At 60.5% G+C, this 23,025-nt stretch overlaps 1 protein-coding gene across 2 annotated transcripts in view; it reads right to left on the bottom strand.

The window, feature by feature from the left end:
* Window positions 1–1,777: 1,777 nt before the first annotated feature.
* FAM53B (family with sequence similarity 53 member B) overlaps window positions 1,778–23,025 on the bottom strand; it is an 84,516-nt gene continuing 63,268 nt past the window's right edge. For both annotated transcript variants that reach the window (XM_016210482.2, XM_087824038.1), the window contains exon 5: window positions 1,778–5,271. In XM_016210482.2, the coding sequence (XP_016065968.2) occupies window positions 4,903–5,271 (369 nt within the window). In that variant the 3' untranslated portion in view covers window positions 1,778–4,902. The remainder of the gene's footprint in view (window positions 5,272–23,025) is intronic.

Raw genomic sequence — 23,025 nt, 5'->3', positions numbered from 1 at the left:
CCGCTGAGGGTTGGGGGTGGGAAGTGATGTGCAGGGGCTCAAACCACTGGACAGCAGGGGCCAGGGCCCAGAGACTCCTCACCTGCCCAGCCCTTTCATTTAACAGGTGGGGAAACTGAGGCCCCTCAGGTCCTTACACATGTTCTAGGCACAGCCCTGTGGTCAGATCACATGGGCAAATGTTGGGTTATTAATGAAACCTACCTTTCCAGGGCCGTCCTCAAGGCTGCCAACGTCCAGGTCTCATGAGTGTGGACAGCCAGGAGCCTCTGATTAGGAGGGCGAGGCACAGGGACTGTGTGCCCGGAGCCCACTCGGGGCTGAGCTGTGTGCGCCGGTGTCCCTGAGGCCCGAGCAGCGCAGGTGTGAGCCACCCTGACCTCTGTGGGCTGTGGGGGCCCAGCCTGTGCTGCCTCCTTGGCTGCGCAGGTGGGCAGGCAGTTTTGCAGGGCTCTAGGCCAGGCCTGGCGCTCCGTAGTAAGTGGACTAACTGCCCTGTGGCCTGGCCTCTTGGCTGAGCCAACGCTCTCAGGGTGGCTCTGAGAGGTAGGGTCCTCCACCCCTCTGGACTCGAAAATTACAGACAGGGTGTCTCCACTCTGGTCCCCTGGAGTTCCTGGATGCTGGCTGGAGAGAGGAGCTGAGCCCCTACGCACACACGCACGCACGCACGCACGCACGCACGGCTCTGGGCACTGGGCTACCCGAATGGCACCTCTAGGAGTCGCCCCCCAACCCACGGCTGTGGCTCTGGCTATAGCCAGCGCTCCCCTTGGGGTTGCTCACAAAGCCGCCTGCATTTGAGCCTCAAAAATGTGGAGATGTCCACTACCCCCATTTTACAGACCTGATCTTGCGGCTCAGAGGTGACAGCAGAGTCCAGGCTCTGCCCCTGCCACAGGGGACCCACCAATGAGCCACACCTGACAGAAACCACAGACAGCTCCTGGCGATTGGCTATTAAACCAGGAAGCTTTATTTACACAGTAAAAGTAACAAGCAAATTCCTGAGACTAGAGCGGCTCTAGTGCAAGACAGGTGTGGCTGGCACAGGGCACAGCTGCGGCGGGTGGAGGTGGGTGACAGACCCAGCGCCTTGGGCACATAGGTCACTCTGCCCGGCAGAGGCCTGGCCCCACCCCACGTGCTCTGGCCACCACCCTACCTGAATGAAGTGCTTCCATTTCATTTCGGAAAAGTACACTACAGCCCCACGCTGGCACCGAACCCCAGGACAGTCCTCCATGCACTGAAAACAATTTGTTTGCCAAAGAGACTATGCTAGAAGGTCAGACTACCTACCTAGGCTACAAGATCTCCGCTGCAGTCTGGGACTTCCTTCTTCCATCTTTTTCTCTTCTAAGAGGCATGTTTTTCTGTGGCTGTCATCAGTGGGAGGGGTGTGACCAACCGTGTGGCTGTGGCAAGAGGTGGCTCCATTGCCTTCGTGGGAGCAGAGCTTCTGGGCAGCACCCACCACCGGGCAGGGCCCCAGAGGCCGGGTGTCTGGAGGGCCTGCTCACACCCAGGCGCAGAGCCCGGAGCGGTCATCGCTTAGGTGACGGGCCCCAAGGCCAGAGCACACAACTTGAACCTCGTGAGCAGACGTGGAGGTGCAGCGCACAAGGCCGCCACGCCTGAGCCGTGGCAGGGCCACCCTGGGGGTTTACAATGCCATGGAAACTGCTCAGACAGGAGGTGTCCCGAGCACCCCTCGGGCAGCATCTGCGGGGTGTGGGAAACCACAGGCTCTCCACCCTGGGAGACCCACTCGGACTTTTGGTTTTCTTTATCACGTGGCCTTCTCCTTTATTGAAGTTTTCTTTCAGCATACAAATTCACAAAACTTTCCTGCTACAAAAATTCTGTTGAAAAGTAAGGCTTTCCGAGAATGAAAATCCGTATGTATGGTCAGAACAAGGTCCCCTGTGGCCTGGGTGTCGTGTGTGCCTGTGGGCCCTGGGCCAGCCTGGCCACCTCGAATAAGGCAAGAGGATTTGTGGCAATGTAAACGAGAGGCTGCCACTGAGCCCGCCCAGCACCCACGGCAGACAGGTTTCAACACCATCTCGAGGCCCTGCGAGCCCAGTGGCTCGAGAGGATGCTCCTGTGGGACCGGTGGGGCTGTGACAGCAAGTGACTCCGCCCCACCCTGCTGCCCCGAAGCCATGACCCTGCTCTCATCCTGCAGGGACCTCTGTGCAGGTGGGCGGTCGGGCACAGCCCTCCCTCCTGGCTCTGACTTCCTCAGTGTCCCCTCAGAGGCAAGAGTTCATGGGCATCGGCAGCGAGAGGCAGGACTCCAACTAAAGTGAGGCTCCTGCAGGGTGAGCCACCAGCCCGCCCACTGCCCTTGGGGACAGTCCCATGGGGTCAGACAGAGCCTCCTGGGTGAGCCTCCCTCCAAGAGCTACAAGACCAGAAGGGGCCAGTGGGGTGAACCAGAACGGGCCTCGCCGGGCAGAGTGGCAGAAACTTCTAGATGAAGTCTGCTCTCGCCAACCAAAAGACAAACATGAAACCAACTGAAGGCCATCTCCCCTCAGAGCAGAAGGGACACAGGCTGTCTCTCTTCTCACTGCGGCCGCCGTGGGCTTGGGTCAGGAGTTTCTGTGGGGTCAGGCCTTGCCAAGAGGGGCCTGAGAGACTGGAAAGGGCCACACCCTGCCGTGGGCTGGGGTCCCTTCTGCCTGAGTGCCCTGGGGCTAGGGTTGCCGGTCAGTGAGACCAGTTTGGGCGATGGAGGGGGTTCTGAGAGGCCACCTGCACCCCAGCCCTGTGACACCCACCACCACAGGCCTTCCCTCCGACGCCCAAGGAAAGGCACCTGGGTGCTGCCGCCCAGGCCTGTCCTGGCTCAGCTTCCTTCCCTCACTGTGGTCACCTGCCGTGCGGACCAGGAGATGAGGCCCTGCCTCTCCTTCCTCAAGAAGGACCGCTTTAGAGATCATGGTCCCTCTGTGGCCACTCTCCTTAGCGTGGGCCAAATGCTAGTCCCTCCCTCCCAGGCTCTCTGAGGACACGAAGACCCAGCACGTGCTCTCCAAATTCATATGCTGCCCGATGTCACCTGACAACTGCCCCAGCGTCATCTGGGTTACCTCTAAGAAGACGTGACCTCCACAACCTGCCAGGTGGAGACCGGGCGAGACGTCCTGTGTACCCTGGCTGGGCTCTCCACAGCCCTGAGGGGACGTGCCGTCGGCGGGAGCCACTCGGGCGAAGCTGGTTGCGTCCCAGGCCCTCCCCAGGGCCCACACCCCCACTATGCTCTCCAACCGGAGATTTCACCACCCCCCCCGAGGCCACTGGCTGGGTTTTCTGCAAGCATCTTATGGCTGATTTGCGGAAAAAGCCACCTGTGAATCAGAACCTGAGCCACCCCTTTTGATATAAAAAAGTGAAGGTTTAAGTAAAGCTTCCCAATAGAGTCTCTCTTTAGGGAAAAGGTGAGAACTCTATTCCCCTGCAGAAACGAGGCAGAACGACTGCAGAAGCGCCTTCATCACGCACCGGCGAACTCCAGGGCGCGCCGGTTATTTCTAGGCTTTTGAGAAAAGGAGCCACTTGCTCATAAGCCCACCCAGTTGCTACTGTCTGCGGAAGATGCCGGGTTTGCTAAAAGCCTGATTTCAAGAGAGCAGCAGCCACACGGTGCGTCTACAGCTGGGCGGGACGGGAGCTGCCGGAGTGAAACCTCAGGGGCAGGGCTCCTTGCCACCGCCACCAGGGAGTCTGCCAGGATGTGAGGAGCCGGGTGCGAGGAGCCGGGGAGGGTGGGAGTGTTCCTCAAGCTCTGTGCCTGGGGCGGGGCTGCGGCAAGGAGGTGGCCGTGAATACACTCTGCTCCCCTAGCTGAGCCGCAGGGGGCCTGTCTCAAGGTGGATGGGGCACCCTGATTAAAGCCAACAGTCCCCACCACCAATGAGAATACTCCTGGAATCCGGCAGGGGGCTGTGCAGGCCCTGGACCCAGCCCCCCAGAGCAGCCAGCAGATACCTACACCCCTGAAGTGGGCACAGGGCCAGGTTTGTGCCCCTGCTCACAGCTCCTGCCTCCTGAGGACATTTTCAAGATGTTGCCCTATTATGGTGACATCTCTCCACTCACCTGAATCACTAAGCTTATCCCTCAGTGACAGGTTGGCACGGGGAATGCTCCCACCTGCCAGCCCTGCCGAAGCGGCCCCTGGAGCGGCAGAGAGCCACCTAATGTCTACCCAACACAGACGGCCTCTAACAAGCACCCACGTTCCCTGGGCCCAAGAGTTCAGCCACAGAGGGCCCCCCGGCACCCGGGCCTCTGCCCACACTTGGAATTAAGGCCACATGGTTCTGGTGTTGCTACAGAAGGAGGCGTCTCCTGGACCTTCCCAAGCCTGAAGCGGGAGACCCGGGAGGAAAGGCACAGAATAAAACTGAGTGAAAGAAACTGTGGGGCCGACTCCCCCAGACGGAACCTGAGCAGGAGGCCAAGAAGGGCCTGACACCACCGGACGGGCCTGAGCCCCCGATAAGCCCCGAGGGGTGGGAACTCCAGCCAGGGCCAGCATGCAGAGCGGGGCCCAGCGGGGGTGCCTGGGATGCTCGCGGACAATGTCCCACGAGGAAAAGGGGGAGAGACCCAAGCCCAGGAGCTGTGCTGGCGGCTACAGCAGTTCTGTGGGCCGGGCGCTCCATTCCACCATGTGGCGTGGCGGGGCCGGGTCCCGCACTGGGCCAGGGCGCCTGCAGGCTGGACGGCCTCTGCGGGAGGGGAGTGGGCTCACTCTCTGGACCCGAAGCCTCCAGGAAGCTTTCGTCAGGCCCAGGAGTGGGGCTCCCCCTTCAAGTGCCCATCTCGTGCCCAGAGGGGGGCCGTGGACCTAGTGCACCCCACCCCTGACCAGGGCCCCACGGCCCCTCAGTTATTCTCTATTTGTTCGATATCCAGCTCGCCGTCCAGGGAGCAGGGGCTGCTCCCGGCAGCCCCACGGTCCCTCCAGGCCAGGGCCGGCTCCCCCCGCCTGCCGCAGGCCTCGTCCAGGCCGCAGCCCTCGGGCTCCTCACAGCACAGCTCCTCCCTGCAGGCGAGGTGGTCGTCGAAGGAGGGCGGGAGCGGCTCAGGGACTGGGGTCCCGGCGGGGGTCCTGCCCCCGGGGCCGGAGGCCGAGGCGGAGAGCAAGGCGGTCCAGGACCGGGTGCTGCTGACGTGGAGGGCAAAGGGGCTGCGGGGGCTGCGGTCCTCCATCCCGGAGCTCAGGCAGCTGAGGCTGCTGAAGGTCTGGCAGTTCTGTGGGGGAGACAGACACAGGTTACTAAGGGTCGCACCCCCTTCCTGGAACCCGAGGGCCGCATGCCCCACCAAGCCAGGCCAAAGCCTCCGGGCGATGGGTCTGCCAGACGGGGGAAGGCTACCCAAAGCCCGGCTCCTCCGTCGTCTGGGCAGGGAGAAGGGGGCGTCGGCCACTTTTGCTCATGAAGAAACCCCTTGGCCAACAAGCACCACGTTACTAAAGAAACTCAGAATCCAGTCAGTCATTCACCTACAAGGTGGGGAAGGGCACACGCGTGGCAATGCCCACTGGCAGGGAGGCTGCAGCGCAGGGCTCCGGACCCTTGGGACCCTTCTCTGAACGGTGAGCTGGCAAAAAGGAATCAGGTCCCTTTGGGCAATTTCACTTCCAGGGTTTTTATCGGGGTACATGCGGACGTCAGCCCCAGGAAGACGCCTCGCCACACTGTCCCACTGGGAAGTGAGGAGCCCGGACCCTCCGCGCCAGGGCCGGAAGCGGGCTTCTGCAGACACGGCAGGCCCCTGAGCCGCCGAGAGGACATTCTGGAGTGAGCCCCTGACGCAAACGGAAACTGGCCAGGCTGCGCTGCTGCACAAAGGGGCACGATGCCCATCCCACCCACTTGCCACCACCGGGGAGGGGGAGGAGGAGGTGGGCCCAGGAGGGCTCAGCTGATATCCAGCCTGGGGCATGGCAGGAGGCGCAGCCGTCCAGGGAGCTGGTTTCCACGGGAACCAGGCCCTGCTGGAGATGCTGCCAGGCTGGCTCCCCAGGGGGGAAGGCTCCCCGACCTTCAACAGGCACTTGGGTGGCGGAGGCCGCAGGGCTCACCTCCCTAGGCCTCGGCTGCCTCATCTGTAAGAGGCGAGCCACGGGCCCCGTGAGGCCCCGTGAGACAGTGAGGCTGTCAAGAGCTCCCCGCCTACCGTGCTGGCTTCGTGGGCACCCTCAGGAGGGCCCTAGGTGTGGCTTAACGCTCTGCTTTTTCCGCCCTGAAATTCTGAAGTGTTTTTTAAAAGGGCCCTGCATTTTTGCTTTGCACGGGGCCCATGGCTTACAGCCAGCCCTGCACGTAACGCTTGCTATCTTTACTCTCTCAGTTTAAAAAGAACCCCGTCCCTCGCACACTGTGGCCTCTGCGTGGGGCCGACCTGCGGCAGGAGGCAGCCTGGGGCCTGCCCGAGCAGCGGGTGCAGCCTGAACACCACCCAAGGGTGCTGGGGCCACCTGCTCACGGAAGGAGGCAGGGCCAGCACAGTTGCACAGGTGGGTTGTTAAACATCAGCTTTCACAACAAAACTGGGACAGGGGCTGGGGCAGCCCGGGGAGTCCACGGCCCCGCCCCGGAGGTCCCCACCAGGACCGGGGCAGCGCAGTCCCCTCCAGGGGGACGAGGTGGGAGATGCGAGTGGACGGTGGGGGAAACTGGGCAGGACCTGGAGCAACAGGCGCCTGCCGATGCCGAGATCACAGCCTGTCCCGAGGGCCCCAGTCCTTTCACAGGCCAGTGTGTGGATGTCACTGTGAAATACAGACGACCGCCAGCTGCCACGGGGCACAGGCTGCTGGAACAGGTTTGGCAAATGGGACATAAAAGATGCTGCATCTGAGGGAGGCGGCTGCGCCCGCCGTGCCCACGTCTGTTGTTCCTGGCGTGCCACGGACACTGTTCTGAGGGCTCTGCTTTTCTTGGAATCTTTTGATTAGCTGAGAAAGGTGAAGCCTGGGGTTAGGGGAAGGGGGGGGGGGGGCTCTGGGAAAAAGTGCTGGGATTGAGGAGAGAAGGGCTGGGCCACTGAGTAGACCTCTCGGACCCCCGAGGCTGGCCCAGGCCGGGGCGGGAGCCCAGGTGGCAGCATCACCAGACTGGGAACCCTGCAGTCCCCCTGCCTGGGCGCCGTGAGGTTCAGTGAGGCCCCCCGGCCTGCAAAGAGCACATCCCCTCCCAGGCAGCAGAGGGCTGCTGACAGCATCTCATGCAAAGCGACATTCCCAGGTCCGGGGTCAGAACACGACTGACCATGCAGCTGGGCAGGTGGAAGCCCCGGATGCCTGCGATGGGTGAGGGGGTCCTTGAGGCCTTCTGACTCCCAGCCACAGTCTGCACTGGCCTAGATCTAAGCCAGGACAGAAGGAGAACTGGGCCTCAAACTCCCGCCTCAGCCTGCACCCCCAGCCTCGCTGGCCCGGCCACCCCAGGCAGGGAAGGCCCAGGTGCAAGGCCAGGGGACGCTTGGCGCTCAGAAGCACAGCTGAGGGTCTTTTGCCCTATGTAAGTGAGGGCGGGAGGAAAACGCCACGAGTGGCCATGTGACTCCTGCTAAAAGTAACACCATCCCACATCAGCCCCAGTGCTGCGCATGGTCACAGGTGACAGGAGACACTGGTGCCTGAGCCCGCGGGGACCCTCACGTCTGCTCACCAGCGTGCTAAACACCTAGACAGGCGTCACCGTCTCCTGGGCCCGCGTCCGCCTTCCCTGGCCGCTCTGACTGTCCCGCCTGACCTCACGGTGAACCTGACAGTGTCTGGGCCCTAACCATGGCCAGCGTCAGCCACGCCAGCGGCAGGGTGCCAGGGACCTCGGCCTGCTGAGACTTTTCAGAGGTGCAGCTTTGGCCTCAGTGTACCCGGAGAGGCTGGGGGTGCAGGCTGAGGCGGGAGTTTGAGGCCCAGTTCTCCTTCTGTCCTGGCTTAGATCTAGGCCAGTCCAGACAGTGGCTGGGAGGCAGGCCTGAAGTCAGACAGGCTGCTACAGCCCCAGACTTGGCCTGGAAAGCGCATCGTGGTTTCAGACAAGACCCTCCGTCCTCTGGGCCCTGGCCCACCTGCCCACTGGGAGGTGGCGAAGTACACCCAGGGCTGCCCGCTCTGGCCATCTGGAGTGACCGGGGCCTTGCTTTGCAGCAGGGTGAGAAGCTGGGAGGCTTGGCTGGTGAATGAGCCAATCCCAGGCCACCACTGAGCCCCACCCCCAGCAGTCCTCAAGGCACCTGCTCCTTGGCTACAAAACCACCGTCACCCTGAAAACTTTGTTGACTCAAAACTCAGCCACAGTGAAAACCAAGACCTGCCTGTGCCCCGCGGATGCCCCGGGTGGTGGCCCACCCTCCTGCCGGGGAGCAAGGTGTCGGCCACAATGAGGCAGTGTATGTCCTACCCAGACTCCATCCCTGAGAGCCCATCCACGCTGACCTCCACGGTGCATCCCACGCCAGCCCTGCAGCTGCCCTGTGCCCACCATGCCCTGGGTAGGGTCCAGTCCAGCCTCTCCTGGAAGTTCAGGCTCCCCGGAAGCCCAGCTCCCACGGAGGAGTGCTGGAGGCCAGGAGGCCCGTCATCCTAGGTCAAACGGCTGCTTTGGGACAGTCCCCCTCCACACGCTGTCCCAGGGAAGGGCTGCCCACGTGGTTGGGCACAGGTCTGCGTGGGTAACAAAGCTCACACTGTCCGCGTGGCCTCAGGATGGTGGCTAAAGACATCAGTCAGCACCTCAGCCCTGGACTCTGGGAGATTTAGGAATGGAGCCCCTGAAAGTCAGGGTTTTCCATCAGACCAGCCAGGCCTCAGCTGCACCCAGCCAACTGTCCGCCTGCCCCACCCCGTGTCCTGGTCTCCCAGCAGGAGCAATGGCCCCCTTCCCCCTGGCTGTACTGCGCAGGTATCTGCTCCTAAACCCTCCTGTGAGTGGGAGGTCCCTGGTCGGGCCCTGAAGACAGAGACAAAGTGGGGGCAGGGCGGGGAGCAGCCCACAGCCAAGGCCTGGCTTGTAAGGGGTCTAGAGCTGCCCCGGCCTCGGGGACCACATCTGAGATGCTCTTCACAGGGCGGAGCTCCCCGTGGGTCAGGCCGAGGGCTGCGTCCCATCGCGTCCACTCCCCTCAACCCCTCCCGGTGTCTCTGAGCCTCCCACTGGGCCCAGAACCCCGTCTCAGGCTATGCTTCCAGGAACCGACGGCCTAAGATGGCGATGAGAGTACTTGGCACACACCTGCTTGTCAGTACTGCTGTTCCCTCCAGGACAGACGCACCAGGCCGGTCAGAGGCCACGGGGCCTGCCAGGGGTCCAGCTGTGGGAACCAGCCTGCCCACGTGTGCCGGGAGCAGTGGTTTCAGGGGGACACCTCTCCCCGGTCAGTCCCTCATGAGACTTCCTCTTACGATCACACGGGGACAGAACATGCTTCCCCAAGGCACGTGTGTGCTTCCCCTCCTCAGACAAGAAGACAGCCCGAGACCCCCGCTCCCTCTCCCGCCTGGCCCTTCAAGGCTGGCTCACCGGCACGCCCCCTTTCAATGCGTCTCCCTTTTTAAGTCCAATTTGATGGCTTGGCAGAAAGGGCTCAGTATGTTGAGTTGATGTCATCCTGTGCACAGAAAGGTTGCCGGTTCGATTTCTAGTCAGGTCACATGCCTGGGTTGCGGGTTTGATCCCTGGTCAGGGCTTGTAAGGAAGGCAACCGATGGATGTTTCTCTCTCCCCCTTCCTCTAAGCATGTCCTCAGATAAGAATAAATAAGTAAATGAATGAAATCCTATTTGCGGGGTCTCTCTGTTGCAGATTTTGGGTGTAGCAAGCCCAACCTGAAGTCGGGGTGATCGGAACCAGTTCCCCAGCCTGGCCTACGCTTCCTGGAGCCGCAGCAACTCTGCTGGGAGCTGCTGGGCCCGGGGCTCTGGCCAAGCGGAGGCATTTCCTCCCCAAACAGACGCTTAGCTTACACGAGGCAGAATTCTCCAAGTATCAGGAAAACCCCAGGCCATGAGAATGGCTGGCAGCCTGGAAATTTTCTAAGTCTCACTTACGCTAGAAGCTGGCACTGAGACAAGCAGGACGGCAAGGCCTGTGGCTTCCTGGGGCGGTTTCTTTTTTTTAAAAAAAACTATCTCAGAAAAAAGAGAAAAGCACCGGAATATCTGGGGCCCATCTTTAATGTAGCTTAGATAAATCTGAATTTCGCATGGAGGCTGGACTCTCGCAGGAAGCCGTGGGGCCTGAGGGGTCAGGATGGAGCTGCTTCCCTGACGGCAGCCCTGGTGTCACAGGTGCTGAGATGAGCTGGCTGGCGCGGCTTTGCAGGCAAGTCAGCGGGTCCCTGGGCCCGTATCAAGGCCCCAAAATGCTTCACTTTTTTATCCCACAACAAGCAGCCCCTTGGAGCCTGAACTGCTTTCCTCCCCTCAGGAATAAAACTGCAACAGCCAGGTTGCTGGTGTCTAAAAGTAGAAGGAAAGTTGCCTCGGGGAGCCTCTGGGGCCCAGTGAGCACCCTGATCTGGCAATGGAGACTCTAGGCTCCTCCAAGATCACGGGTTCTAGGATCAAACAACCCCGGGGGGGGGGGGGCAGGAAATGTCTGTGGGGTGAAGAACGGCCCTGGGCTGTTACTAGGAAGTCCCTGCCTTCCTGTGCCAGTTCCCTGAGCTCACTTCTGCAGAGGCCACAAAGTTTACTGAGCACCTAGTCCCATGGCAGCCTCTTCTCATCCACTAACCCCAGCTCCGCACCCTCCCTCTCAAAGTCAGCCCTGAGCCCTCCCATGTGTGCCCCGCTGGCCCTGCACAGCCTCACCCTGCACCCCACTACCTGGCCCAGGGGCTAGCTCATAAGAGGTGCTCGGTGCAGCCTGGGGAAGGGAAGGAAGGACCCACCCTGTGAGCCCCGCCTGGCTCAGCTTGTTTGCACAGTCCCCAGGTCCCCGGGGTGCTGTGGCAGAAACAGGCCTCTGTGGCCCAGAGCCCTGTACGTCCTCTGAATGGCGGCCAACCCTGGAGGCCCCTCTCTGCTCATGTACCCCCAGGCCACACTGTGGCTCAGGCCATTTCTGTGCCTGGCCCCCGAGTGGCAAATGGCCTGCCCCAAACACAGAAGGTGTGGGGACCAACGCCAGAGGGCCTCCTGCACCCTCACATTTAGTTTCTGTGGTGCATGCCCCAGCCAGCACACACTCAGGACGGGACCTGCAAAACCGCCTCGCTCTCCGTTTGTTGTGGAGAGAACTCTTGGCCTAACAGAAACTGAAGGACCTTTTCAAAGCACATAAGGGTCGGGGGGGGGGGGCAAGGCCCATGTACTGTGAGACACACGAGGAGTCGGGGGCACAGGAGGTGGCTCCAGGCGGGCGCTGGGTTTGGTTCAGCTGCCCAGAAGCTGGGTGGCCTGGGGGCCATGTCGGGGCAGAAGGAGACAGGACCACAGAGCACAGGGGCCCGACGGCTCCACCCCAGCAGCCCCATGTCTCTGTTACAGACATCGGCTTCCGGAGAAAGGGGATCCTTTTTGGAAAAGTGAACAAATCACCCATTAGTTTAATAACCTTATTTTGCTGATAGGCTGACTGAGGCCAATGGGGGCAAATGAGTCTTGCCCCAAATTGCACAGCTTGCAACCAGGCCTCTTGACCTGAGGGCCAGGCATCAGAGGGCATTCGATCAGGGAGGGGGGGCAGCCTTGGGAACGGTGGACAGGTCTGGGTGGGAATCCCAGCTCCCGGTGCCCGCTGGGGAACCTTCTGAGCCTCAGTTTCTCATTTGTACCACGAGGGTGATAAAAGTCCCAAAGTCAGAATTACTTAGAAGATTAATTACGTTGAAAGTACATCCATCTCCGTATTAAGTTATTTTTGACTTTCCTACTCCCCTTATTGGCAAGAACAAGGTTTATGCATTTTAAAAATGGCACTTTGCAAAATTGTGCAAACCAAAAAAATCCCTACCAGCCCCACGCTCACGCACTTAATAATCACCAAATTACCTCCGAGTCTTATACAAGCCCAGGACCTAAAAACAGAGGAAGGACCAACTCCCAAAGGGCAAAGGGGCCACACGTGTGCCGGACACGTGTGTGGGGCAGTGAGCCCGGGTCTTCCTCGTGGCTGGAGGGTGCCTGCATAGGCGCAGGAAGGGGAAGTACCCATGGGCCGCCTGCCTGGGGCTGGGCTGGGGCTTCTTGCTCCTGGGGGAACACCGCAGGCTTCATGGGCGACCCAAGGCGGGGGCTGCTTTGAGCTCCAAACCCTGGCTCCCCCAAAATAAGGCCCATCCCCCAGGGTGCCAGGCTCATGGAAACGAGCCAGTGCCCACCACTCAGAGCAGCTGTGCCCCCCCAGTGGGAGCGAGAGGAGGCGGCCGCCCGTTTGTCTGAAGGCCTGTGGGGACCGTGAGAACCCGGGTGCTGTGGGAGTGTTAGGACACCCTGAGGATGGGCGTTGGGGCCAGGTGTCTCCAATTCCGGTATGTGTGAACAAGGAACCCCATTTCCACCTGTTGTATCTCTACACCCGGAGGACAGATGCGAAGCAGAGATGAGTTCAAAGGGTCAGGTTTGGCTGCCCTCCCTTTCAGTTTGGGGGGGGGATCTGTTCTTTCCTCCCCAACAAGGAAACATAAATCATAAAGGAAGGCAGGCAAATGCTGAGGAAACACAACTGCAGATCCATCTGCTCAAACAGGACCCAGCACGGAAAACTCCAGAAGCCAACAGTCCCCACGCCCGTCACCGGCCACCCCTCTCCATTGACGAAGCTCTGCCCATCTCAGGAGAAGCCTGGCCCCTCTAACTCCTGGGGCCGGCATCTTGGCCAGTACCTGACAGCACCCAGCTCATCCCACCCTGTCCACGAAGCCAGAATGGGGGGCAGGCACCTGCCCGAGTTCCCAGAGGGGCGTTTTCCCACTCACTGGACCAGCCCCGATGACCCAGGGGCACCTGGACCGCCCAGGTCCCCTGAGAAGAGGCCCTAGGGGGTCAGTACAAAACATCCAGTTGCCCTCACTTCTGTGGTGCCAAGGACCTGTCCCCTCCCACAATCGAGAGGGGCTCCTCCCCCTCGGTCACCATGGACTGCCCAGAGGGGCTCTGGAGGGCTCAGGCACAGGGCGAGTTTTTTGCTGGCCGCATCCAATGCCTGGAGAAACAAAACACATTTGGGTGTTGAACGGACGGTTCAAATGGTCCATTTGGGGCAGGACCCTGACTCTGTCACTAGGATTGGGGATTCCTTGGGCTCTCCTGCAACCTAAGGTTCTCTTTCCCCGTCTGTGAAATGAGAAAATAAAACCGCACTCTTGGGCTGTAACAGGGCTGAAGCCGGGGGTGGGGGGGTGGCAATACCACGTTACGATGCCCAGCTGTACCCAATGAGGCAGAGGGCCTGCAGCCCCCTGAGCAGCCCCAGGTGGAAACCGCCTAAGCAGGGCCGCTGATCCCACCTGGGTCTTGCCTAGAAGCCAGTGTGAGAGCAAAAATCCCAGCTGGGGACGGAGGCTGCACTGGCCTGTGCCGGCCACCACAGTCCTGCAGTGGCAAGGAGAGGCGGCGGCCCAGCCCGCTCTGCCGGCATGTCCCAGCATGCCCGGGTAGGGCAGGTGGCCACGGGTATGCCCGCCGGCAGCGGGAGCGGCGGGACATTCCTGGACACGTTCCGGCTCTCTGGGCTTGGCTGTCCCCACCCGAAGAGCCACAGGTGAGTGGCAGGGACAGTATGTGGGGCTCTAGTGCTCCCGAGCCTGGAGGGCTCGTTAGAGGACTGCCCCTCCTGGGGGCTCTGTCTCACCCACAGGCAGCAAAACACCTGTGTAGCTACAGGTGGGATGGGGCCTCTTGCCCACCAGACGGCCGCCCTTCCTGGATGGCCTGTCCTTCTGCCCAGGTGAGCCCCACCTCTCCAACCAAATCCAACACTGCGGCAGGGCTGGGCCTGCATCTTGAGCCAGGAGACCTGCTTGGAGTCCCAGCTCTGCCTAGTGCCCCAGGGGTGACCTGGGCAGGTCTCACCCCTTTCAGAGACCAGTTCCCCAAGCAGCAGTGAGGGGAAGACAGTGGGAGCTAGAGAGGGTACAAACATCTAGGAAACTTCACGGGGCTTACGGGACTTCTGAACGCGCGTGGCTGCTGGCCAGAGTGCTCTCCAATCTTGGCTGCCCTGCGCTGTCCTGGCAGGAAACCCTGAGAGCAGGGGCTCCTGGCTCAAGGCTGTGTGGGGCAACATGGGAGGGGTCTGATTCTCCCCCAGACCAGGCCCACCCCACCCCAGCAGGAGGCCCAGATTCAGTCCCAGGGGCGGGAGGGCGACTAGGAAACATTTTCTTGAAGGGCACTAGAGGTGCCAGGAGATGCTCAAGGTGCCCAAGAGGTTCTGAGCGTCGGGAGTGTGGCCTGGAGCATGCATTTTGCAACCAAACAGCCTCAGGAGGGGAGTCCCTGTCGCTCCTTGGCTGAGTGACTCAGAACAAATCATCTCACTCTAGGAGCCAGGATGGAAACCGCGATGCCAGCCTTGAGAGCAAGTGTGCACAGGACCCAGCTCAGTGTGCTGACAGAACATGGCTGAGGACGGGCTGGCCAGGGCGGGCCCGTTTCACTGACTTTCCCAGGGACACACCTCAACATGACTGAGTTTCCTGATAGGCTTATTTTTTTCCCTTTCGTCGCTCATTGCTGTTTCCACGCTTGCCAAGATATGCAAACACAGCACCCCCATCTCAAGGCACCCAGAGTCCCAGAAGTCCTCGCAGTCCGGGTGAGGTGGCCGAGTGGACGTTCGGGCCTGCACTGGGTGAACTTCTCGCCTCCACTATCTCAGCACCTGATCCCGAGACAGGCTCTGCAGCATCCCCACATACATGCAGGAGCTCAAGGCTCACTCGGCACAGCCCCAGGAGGGCACCCGGCTCTGTGGCCTGAGCCTAAGCCTCACCCACACGCCGCACCCAGCTGCTGCAAAAATGCCAGAACTCAGGATGGAAACCCAACCTCACTTCTACCCCCAAGAGCCCCCAGTGATTCTTGCCTGCTAGTTGGTAAAAAATTCCCCACTACACCGGCCTAAGGCCCTGGGGACGATGCGGGCTCCTGGACATGGGCCGGAGGAATGTGCGGGGCCCTGGAGTAGCCCTAAATCACTCAGTCCAGGCACTTCCAACTGGCCTGCAAGACTGAGCTACCGTGAATTCCTCCACCATCCCCTGGAATCGCGTCTGTTCCAGGAACAAAGTCAGGGCATTGCTGGGGGTGGGTTCTCGTGTCCTAGCAGCTGTGGAGCTCTGAGGACAGCAGGGCCTACAATCACTAAGCATCTATCTTGAGCCTCGCGGGGCTTGTCCCACGGAGCCCTCACAGCAGCCCGGAGCGGGGATGGGGGTCACTATTGGAAGTTCAGACATTTACCGAGGCCACACAGGGTGTCTGTGCGGAGAATGTGAGCCCGGCAGGCCGCCCCAGGTCCGAGCGCCTGAGTGCGGAGAAGAGGGAAAGGACGATGGCAGGAGGCAGGAGGCGGGAGGGGGGTGCCCAGGCTGACCCCGCTCGGCCCGGCCCTCAGCCATATGGGAGCAAGGGGCAAAGGCCATGAGTATATGACTTTCCCTGGCGCCCACTCCCACGTGATGAATGGAGTGTCAGGGGAATGGCCGAAAGCGCCGAGGAGGCGGCAAACCAGCAAGACAACAAAGCAGCCGTGCCCCTCACAAGGCCTTCGGTGCACACAGAACCCGGGTGCCTTCCCGAGGGCCCCACACGGTGCTCGTGCCCTTCTTCCCCTGGGATACAAGTGCACGCACATGAGTGTGCACACGCACAGCTCACATACACGCATGCACGGCCCTGCCATCCTGCAGGCTAAGAGGCTGCAGTTCCTACAGTGACTGATGAAGACGAGGTCAGTCTGGCTCAGGCCCCCATGGCCCTGCTAGTGCAGAAGGGTGGGGTGAGCTGCAGAGGAGCGGTGGGTGTGGGGCAGTGTCTGAGGCCCCAGCCTCGGGCCCCAGACCATCACTGGCCCAGCCCAAGTCAGGAAGTGAGCCAACTTCTCTCTTACAGAAACGTCTGATGATCTGGAAAGAGCACAGAGCCCATGGGGAAGTCCCTCACTTTCTGTCTGCAAGTGGCCACCGCAAAAAGAAGTGGCCGGACACTGCGTGCCATTGGCGGAGGCCGGGCTCACTCGGAAAGGGGAGTCCAGGGCCAGGGGCCTCGGGAGATCGGGCTCTAAACTCCTAGGGGAGCCACTTCCACGACCCAGGAGACCAGCAGACCTGGGCTGGCTGCCCCAACAGGCAGGGCCCCTGCCCCTGGACCACAGGAAGAGGCCCTGGTTCAGCCTCTGCGGTTGCAGCAGACAGGCAGGTGGATCTTGTTAAGGAAACTCACAATCCCTAGTACTGGGTGCCCAGTGTGTGCAGGGACCACACGGGAACCCCAGCACGTGGCCCCACTGTTCACACTCACGCACACCCTGCAAACCTGCGGAGAACAAGCTGTCAGTACCCTCTCCCCGCAAGGACACTGGCCCTGCAAGGTTCATCGGCAACCTACCATGTGAGCAGCCGAGGGGACCTTAAGGAGGCCAGAGCTCATGAAGGTGGGAGGCATGCATGTGGACAGACCCCAGGGACAGGTCTCCCTCACACCAGTGCCTCTCCCGGCCACTGTGGGGAGAACTCCAAGGGTGGGGTGGAGGGGCACAGTGATTCCACCAAGACAGCTGGGCTCTGAGGCATGGCCCAGACGGCCCCAGGTGCCACCTTCTCCCACCTGGCACCTCCTCCCTGCAGGAGAACCAGCCTGGGGTGTGGGCCCCACCCTGGTAGCTTACAGGCATCCCACTCAGCCACAATCACAGCCAGGCAGACGTCCAGTGGAGTGAACATGGAACCTGGAATCCCGTGGGTCAGGACCCCCCCCCCCATACACGCACGCACACAGCTCACAGTCCCAGAAGCTGTGAGGCTGACTCTGGAGAGAAAGCGTGGCCTTCTCTGTCCTCTGCACTTAAAATTGGTTCTCAGCACAAAACTACCCGTGAGCCAAGAATGTCCCCAGATTGGGGAGGGTGTGGGCGAGCCCAGAGCAAACCCCTCTGAACTGCAGCACAAAGCCCCCGGCAGTCGGCTGAACCGCCGCCTCCTTTCCGCGCTTCCCTGGCGCCCTCCCTCTTCAATCTCCGCCATTGTCCGCCTAAGTGAGACCTCATAGTGTTTTCGTGAAAGCGAGAAACATTGGCATTCCTGGAGGTATTGTAGGACCTGTCGAGGCAGAATCGCTCACATATGCCTTTTTTCTCACTATTAGCTTGAGATGATCTCAGAGAGAGAGAGAGAGAGAGACACACACATAGAACACAAACACGAAGTCCCTTCCTGGACGGCCGGGAAGAATAAAGCCGGCTCTGCATCCGAGAGAAACATCAACGGTCGGGCGCCCAGGTTAACGGAGAAGCACAGACTCGAGCGCCCCACTCACCCAGCTGAAAACAGGAAAGCAACTGCCGGGGGGGGGGGGGGGGGGTGCACAGCAGCTTTAGAAAAATCTTTTCTCTGCAGCAGGGCCTCGGGGCCATTGAAGCCCCAGCTGCTGAGCCTGTGAGGGGCTCTCACGGGAGACGCCATTCACCCCATGCAGGTGGCGGGTGCATTTCCCAGGGGCCGCGCCCAGCTCTTTCAGCAAGGGCTGCGGGAATTTGTGCAGGCCACTTAAGTCAGCCCAAAGCCGTGGGTCCCCCGCAGCCTGGCCTGGCTGCCCAAGCAGAGCCCGAGGAGGGCTCGCGGGTGGGAGCAGGGACCGGTGGACGGTGCTCATTAAAACCTTGAGCCTTGCCCGGCCGGCCGTGGCTCCGCGGTTGAGTATTGACCTAGGATCCAGGAGGTCGGGGTTCGACTCCCGGTCAGGGCACATGCCCGGGCTGCAGGCTCCATCCCCAGCAGGGGGCGAGCAGGAAGCAGCTGATCAATGACTCTCATCACTGATGTTTCTCTCTCTCTCCCCCTCTCCCTTCCCCTCTCTGAAATCAATAAAGATATATTTTAAAACAAACAAACCCCCCTGAGCCTGTGGGCCTTTTTCTTCCTCGCTTCCATCCCCACAGCTACACTGGCATCGGATTCTGGAAGCAAGGCGGCTGCTTTCACCACCTGGGGGCTTAGAGCGCCACCCCCCAACTAGGCTAAAGAGGGGCGCGGTCCCTCCCAGGCTGCTCTGGGGGCGAGGAGCATGGCTGTGAACACAGACAGTCCTCAGGGTGGCCGGCGGGCTGAGAGGATGGGTCCCCTTCGGACCTTTGCCCCCTCCTCCGAGGCACGGAGGCTCTGGAGGGAGCAGGGCCCGCCTGGGCGTCTGCCCCAGAAGAGGCTGGCGCTGTGGTCTCTGGAACGTCCCAGTGTTCCCTGCGCGAGCCAGAGGCCTCCAAACCTGCTCAGGAAGACGGGGCACCGGGGGGAGGGGCAGTCCACGGCCTGCACGGCCCTGCTCCAGGGCTGGAGCGCCTCTGGGCTAAATTCACCACTTTTGGGTCTGTGGGCAAGAGAAGGAAGGGGAGGCGACCTGCTGAGGACCCACCATGCATGAGGAAGCCCTCCCAACAGCTGTGAGAGGGGACACGAGTGTCGCCAGCACACGGAGGTGGAAGCTGAGCACGGACGGGCCCAAGGGCGCAGCGGGGCGAGCAGGGCTCGAGGACGGCCTGTGCTCTCCTGCACTGTCCCCACCACGGGACCTGCATCTCCCCAGGGTCGCCACCCGGCCCCTGCTGGAGGTGTTGAGCAAACCTGGGAGACACACACTAGGAGCTTTAGGACTCAAATAATGGCACTGCGCAGGGATCGAGGTTCCCGACCAAGCCCAGGCAGCCAGGGAGGTGAGGTGGCGCTGATCTTAGCTGTCAGCCATGGGCGCTCGGGCGGGCGAGGGTGGGAAAGGAAGTGGGTGCGGGCACCCCGAGAGGCAGTGGGAAGTGCACCTGGACGGTGCCCAGGCAGCGGGCTGCAGGTGCTGTCCCCCGGCCTCTGCATTCCGGTTCTCCCGGAGACGCTGAGAATCTGCTTATCTCTGTAGATAGAAAACAGCACCCTCTCCCTCCCCGAGAACCTTTTCTTGGGAGCACCGGGGTCCCAGGCTTCTGCGAGGACGCACAGGTGCCGAGGCGCCTTGGCTCTGGGAATGTTTACGGAGAGCCCCGAGTTCGAGGCCACAGGCTGGGGTATGATGAAGGCCGGGCCTGCGCAGGAAACCTCCAAAACGGGACAGGTGGGCACGGCTGCCTCCAGACCGACGTGTCCATCACCCCGAGCCCGCAATGTCTGCAGTGGGACAAGCGTGGGGTGCAGGGGATGAGCGTCAGCCTCCATGTCCCCGTTTGACTCCGCGCCATCTGCCACCGAGTCGGCACTCATCTCCCTGCCCTCAGAGCCCCCCTCCCCCACCTGTGAATGGCGACAATGGTCTCTGGCTGGCCCACCTGGTCGGGTTGCCACGAAACCTCAGGAATAGCTGTCATGAGGCTCTGGAAGGCAGGACCCACCAGACAGCAGCAGTGCCCTCACCTGCGCCCCCACCACCAAGCCTGAGAGGTGTTCTTCCTGTCCTTACTTGCCATATGGGCAAATGGGCCCAGAGAGGTTCCATAACTTGCCTGAGGCCCTAAGCTGAACGTCACACCACCCAAACTTGGATGCAGCCACCAGCCCAGCCTGCCGGGGGCTCCTCCTGATACCAGGGGCCTGGCTGGAATTAACAATCAGGAGAAGGGGCCCCTTGAGCAGAAAGCACCAGCCCCACCATGGAGGAATGTGCATGTCACTGGACAGGCTGGTGAGGGGGAAGCACCTGCCACAACAAGAGGGTCGGGGAGACAGGATGGAGCCAGTGGGAGCTGAGAGCCACATCCCACCAACCTGCAGGGACAGCTGCAGGCTGCTGGGGACGGTGCCAGGGCGGGAGGGGCAGGCGACAGAAGCAGCGGAGGGCAGGGGCTAGTTGCCGCTGTCACCAATTGCCTCACTATTTCACCCTGGGCAAAGGGCCTCTCCTCTCTGGGCCTCAGTTTCCCCAGATGCTCGGTGACAGGACTGGACTAAGAGCCCTTCAAGTTCAGAGACTTACGGGTTCCGGGCAGAGCCTTCTGCACCAATTTTGTCCTCAAAAGCGGGGGCAGGAAACGGAGCCCTGATTCCTGGAAGGTTCTGTGTTATCTCCCTAGAGGAAGGGGCTGCTGTCTCAGTGGACACCGGCACACTGGCCCTGGCAGAGGCCCCTGCATTGTTCTGGGACCCTCTGACCACCCACCTGACCAGCCAGAATGGGGGACAGGTGGAAAGGGTGACTAAGACGCTGGCCAGGCATCAAAGGCGGCAGCAGGAAGCAGAAAGAGCAGTCCTGGCCGGCCTGGCCTCCGCGTGAGTGAGTCAGCAGCTGTTCCTCCCCAAATGCTTTCCCTCCGCCACATACCGCAGGGTATGGCCCACATCCCAGCAACTGCACGGGTTCGGACAATGCCAGCTCTAGACCAACCGCCAGAGTCCACGTTCACACCACCGCAGGAGGGACGCCAGCCATGAGGTGCCGGACAGCTGCCCCCTCCGAGCTGGGGTGAGAGTGGCGTGTTCTCCTCGGCACGCGCGGGGCAGTGTCACTTTATTCTCTCTGCGCCTTCAGGCTCCAAAAGTAACTAACATTTGCCGAATGCCTATTTTCCCAGGAGCCGTGCTATATACCTTTTAGTGCTCAGGGTGCCTCCAGAAGGCAGGTATCACTAGCCCCATTCCCCAGGGAACAACAGCAAAAAGCCCCGAGGCCCAGAGCGTAACTCGCCCACGTTCCCGCAGCTGGTGAGCAGCAGAGGTGGGAATGGGCCCCAGGCTCCCTCCCCCCGGCTGGCCCCCGCCCACCGTGCGCTCAGCTCTAAGTCACCCGCTGAGGTATTCACAGCATTAAAACGCCATACCAAGACGATCTGGCGACAAGTACAGATGACATAGTTAACTGCCAGACTACTTTTCTTCCTAATGGAGCCAGAATGCTTTATTCTTAGTCATATAATTAAGTAGAGGATAACTTTAAGATACTAGAGGCTCTGCCTTGTTCCCAAAGTAAGCACTAAGGAAACCGCAACGAGCACTGGAACCTCTCCCTACAAAGAACTTTTACCCGCTGGAGGACACAAAAGGAAAAAGGGCCTTCTGGGGGGCGCAGAACCCAGGTCACTGCAGTGCCCGAAAGATGACAGGTATCTTCCACCGTGAGTCAGTCAGGCACGAGGCTGTCTTCAAAATTGCTCTGGCCGGACTCTTCATGCTAAATGATAAGGAGGGTGGTGGTGGTGGTGGTGGTGGTGATAGTGATGATGGTGGTGAAGGTGATGGTGATGGTGATGGTGGTGAAGGTGAAGGTGATGGTGATGATGGTGGTGAAGGTGATGGTGATGGTGGTGAAGGTGATGGTGATGATGGTGGTGGTGATGAAGGTGGTGCTGATGTTTATGGTGTTTGTGATGGTGATGATGGTGATGATGGTGACAAGATGGCGGTGATGATAATGACAATGACAGTGATGATACTGCTGAAGGTGAAGGTGATGAAGGTGATGGTGAAGGTGGTGTTTGTGATGTGACCATGGTGGTGGTGATCAAGGTAATGATGATGGTGGTGACTGTGAGGATGGCAGCGACCATGTGCCAAGCACCCACAGGGTGACCAGATGCGCTAGATGCTTTACAACCTCTGGCTTATGTGATCTGCACGACCACCCTCTCAGGTAAGTCATTACTCCTATTTTCCAAATGAGGAAACTGAGGCTCAGAGTGGTTACCTGGTTAGTGAGGCTGAGATTCAGACCCTGGTCCACTGGATTCCAAAGGTTCTGTTTCTCCTTCACCTCACGCCTTCTGAACTATCACTTTTTAAGTTTATGCATTAATTTGCAACCAGAAGAAACAATACATGTCCATGAATCTGGAAATCACTTGAGTCTTCCCCCGTTCTACTAAGAATATTGCACGTGGCATGAGCCGAGTGTCACGTGCCATTAATCCTCAACGTGAGACAGACGTCATCTCATTATCACGCCCACTTCACAGATGAGGAAACCAAGGCGAGGGTTCCCACAGCTAGATCTGCACCCAGCTCTGTCTGCTTCCAAAGGCCTTGCCTCAGCCAGCCTGCTCCACAGCCTCCTGGCCGATGTGAGGGTTCCCTTCTGCCTCCCGTTTTCCTACGTGGCCACTGAAAGCAGCTGCCATACTAGCCACAAACAGTACAGAGACCAGAGAACTAGGTGGGCTCTTTGGAGGTATCTGGGTCACAGCCAAAGAGCCAGGTCAGTTCCGGCCTCACCCAGCAGACTGGCCAGTAGAGGAAGGCAGCAGGCCGTCAGGAACCCAGGGAGGGGGCTTTGCTGGACATTAAACTCTGGTGTGTTTGGGGATAGGAATCCCACTGGGCAATGCAGTGGCCTAGCTATCTTCTGTGCCACCCTATACTGTGCCGCCCAGGAGGCTTCAGGACCAGAGCTCCAGTAACCTCTGGGGGCTCTCAGGCCATGAGCCCCAGAACACACTGTGGAGTAGGTCCCCTCCGCCCTCTCACAGGCCAGGCCGACGATAACATGGCAATGGTGTTCCCAAAGGCTGCTCTGCCCAGGGGTGGCCCCGACACAGGCATTCGAATTGCTGCATTTTCCGCCCTACTCGGGGACTCACGCATGCTTGGGCTCTGAGAAGCGTCACCTTGTTAAGACTTACGCTGGGCCTTTGAGAACCTTCTGTCCACGTCTGGCAGAACAAAAATCCACAAAGCCCACCTCAGGAGAAAGGCACGAAGGTGCCATGGTCCTGGGAGTGGCCAGGTGAGGGCACCTGCTGCCAGGGCCACATTCCCCCCTTCACCCACACGCCTGTCTCTGCCTATGAAATCTGCTCCAGCCATCTAGTCCTCGGACCCTGTTCCCTGAGCACGGGCTCAGCACACACTCCCAGGCACACC

The sequence above is a fragment of the Miniopterus natalensis genome, chromosome 14 (genome assembly GCF_054644295.1).
Source record: "Miniopterus natalensis isolate mMinNat1 chromosome 14, mMinNat1.hap1, whole genome shotgun sequence".
Taxonomy (NCBI): Eukaryota; Metazoa; Chordata; class Mammalia; order Chiroptera; family Miniopteridae; genus Miniopterus; species Miniopterus natalensis.
Note: the sequence above shows the minus strand (reverse complement) of the source record. Positions and strands in the feature narration are given on the sequence as shown.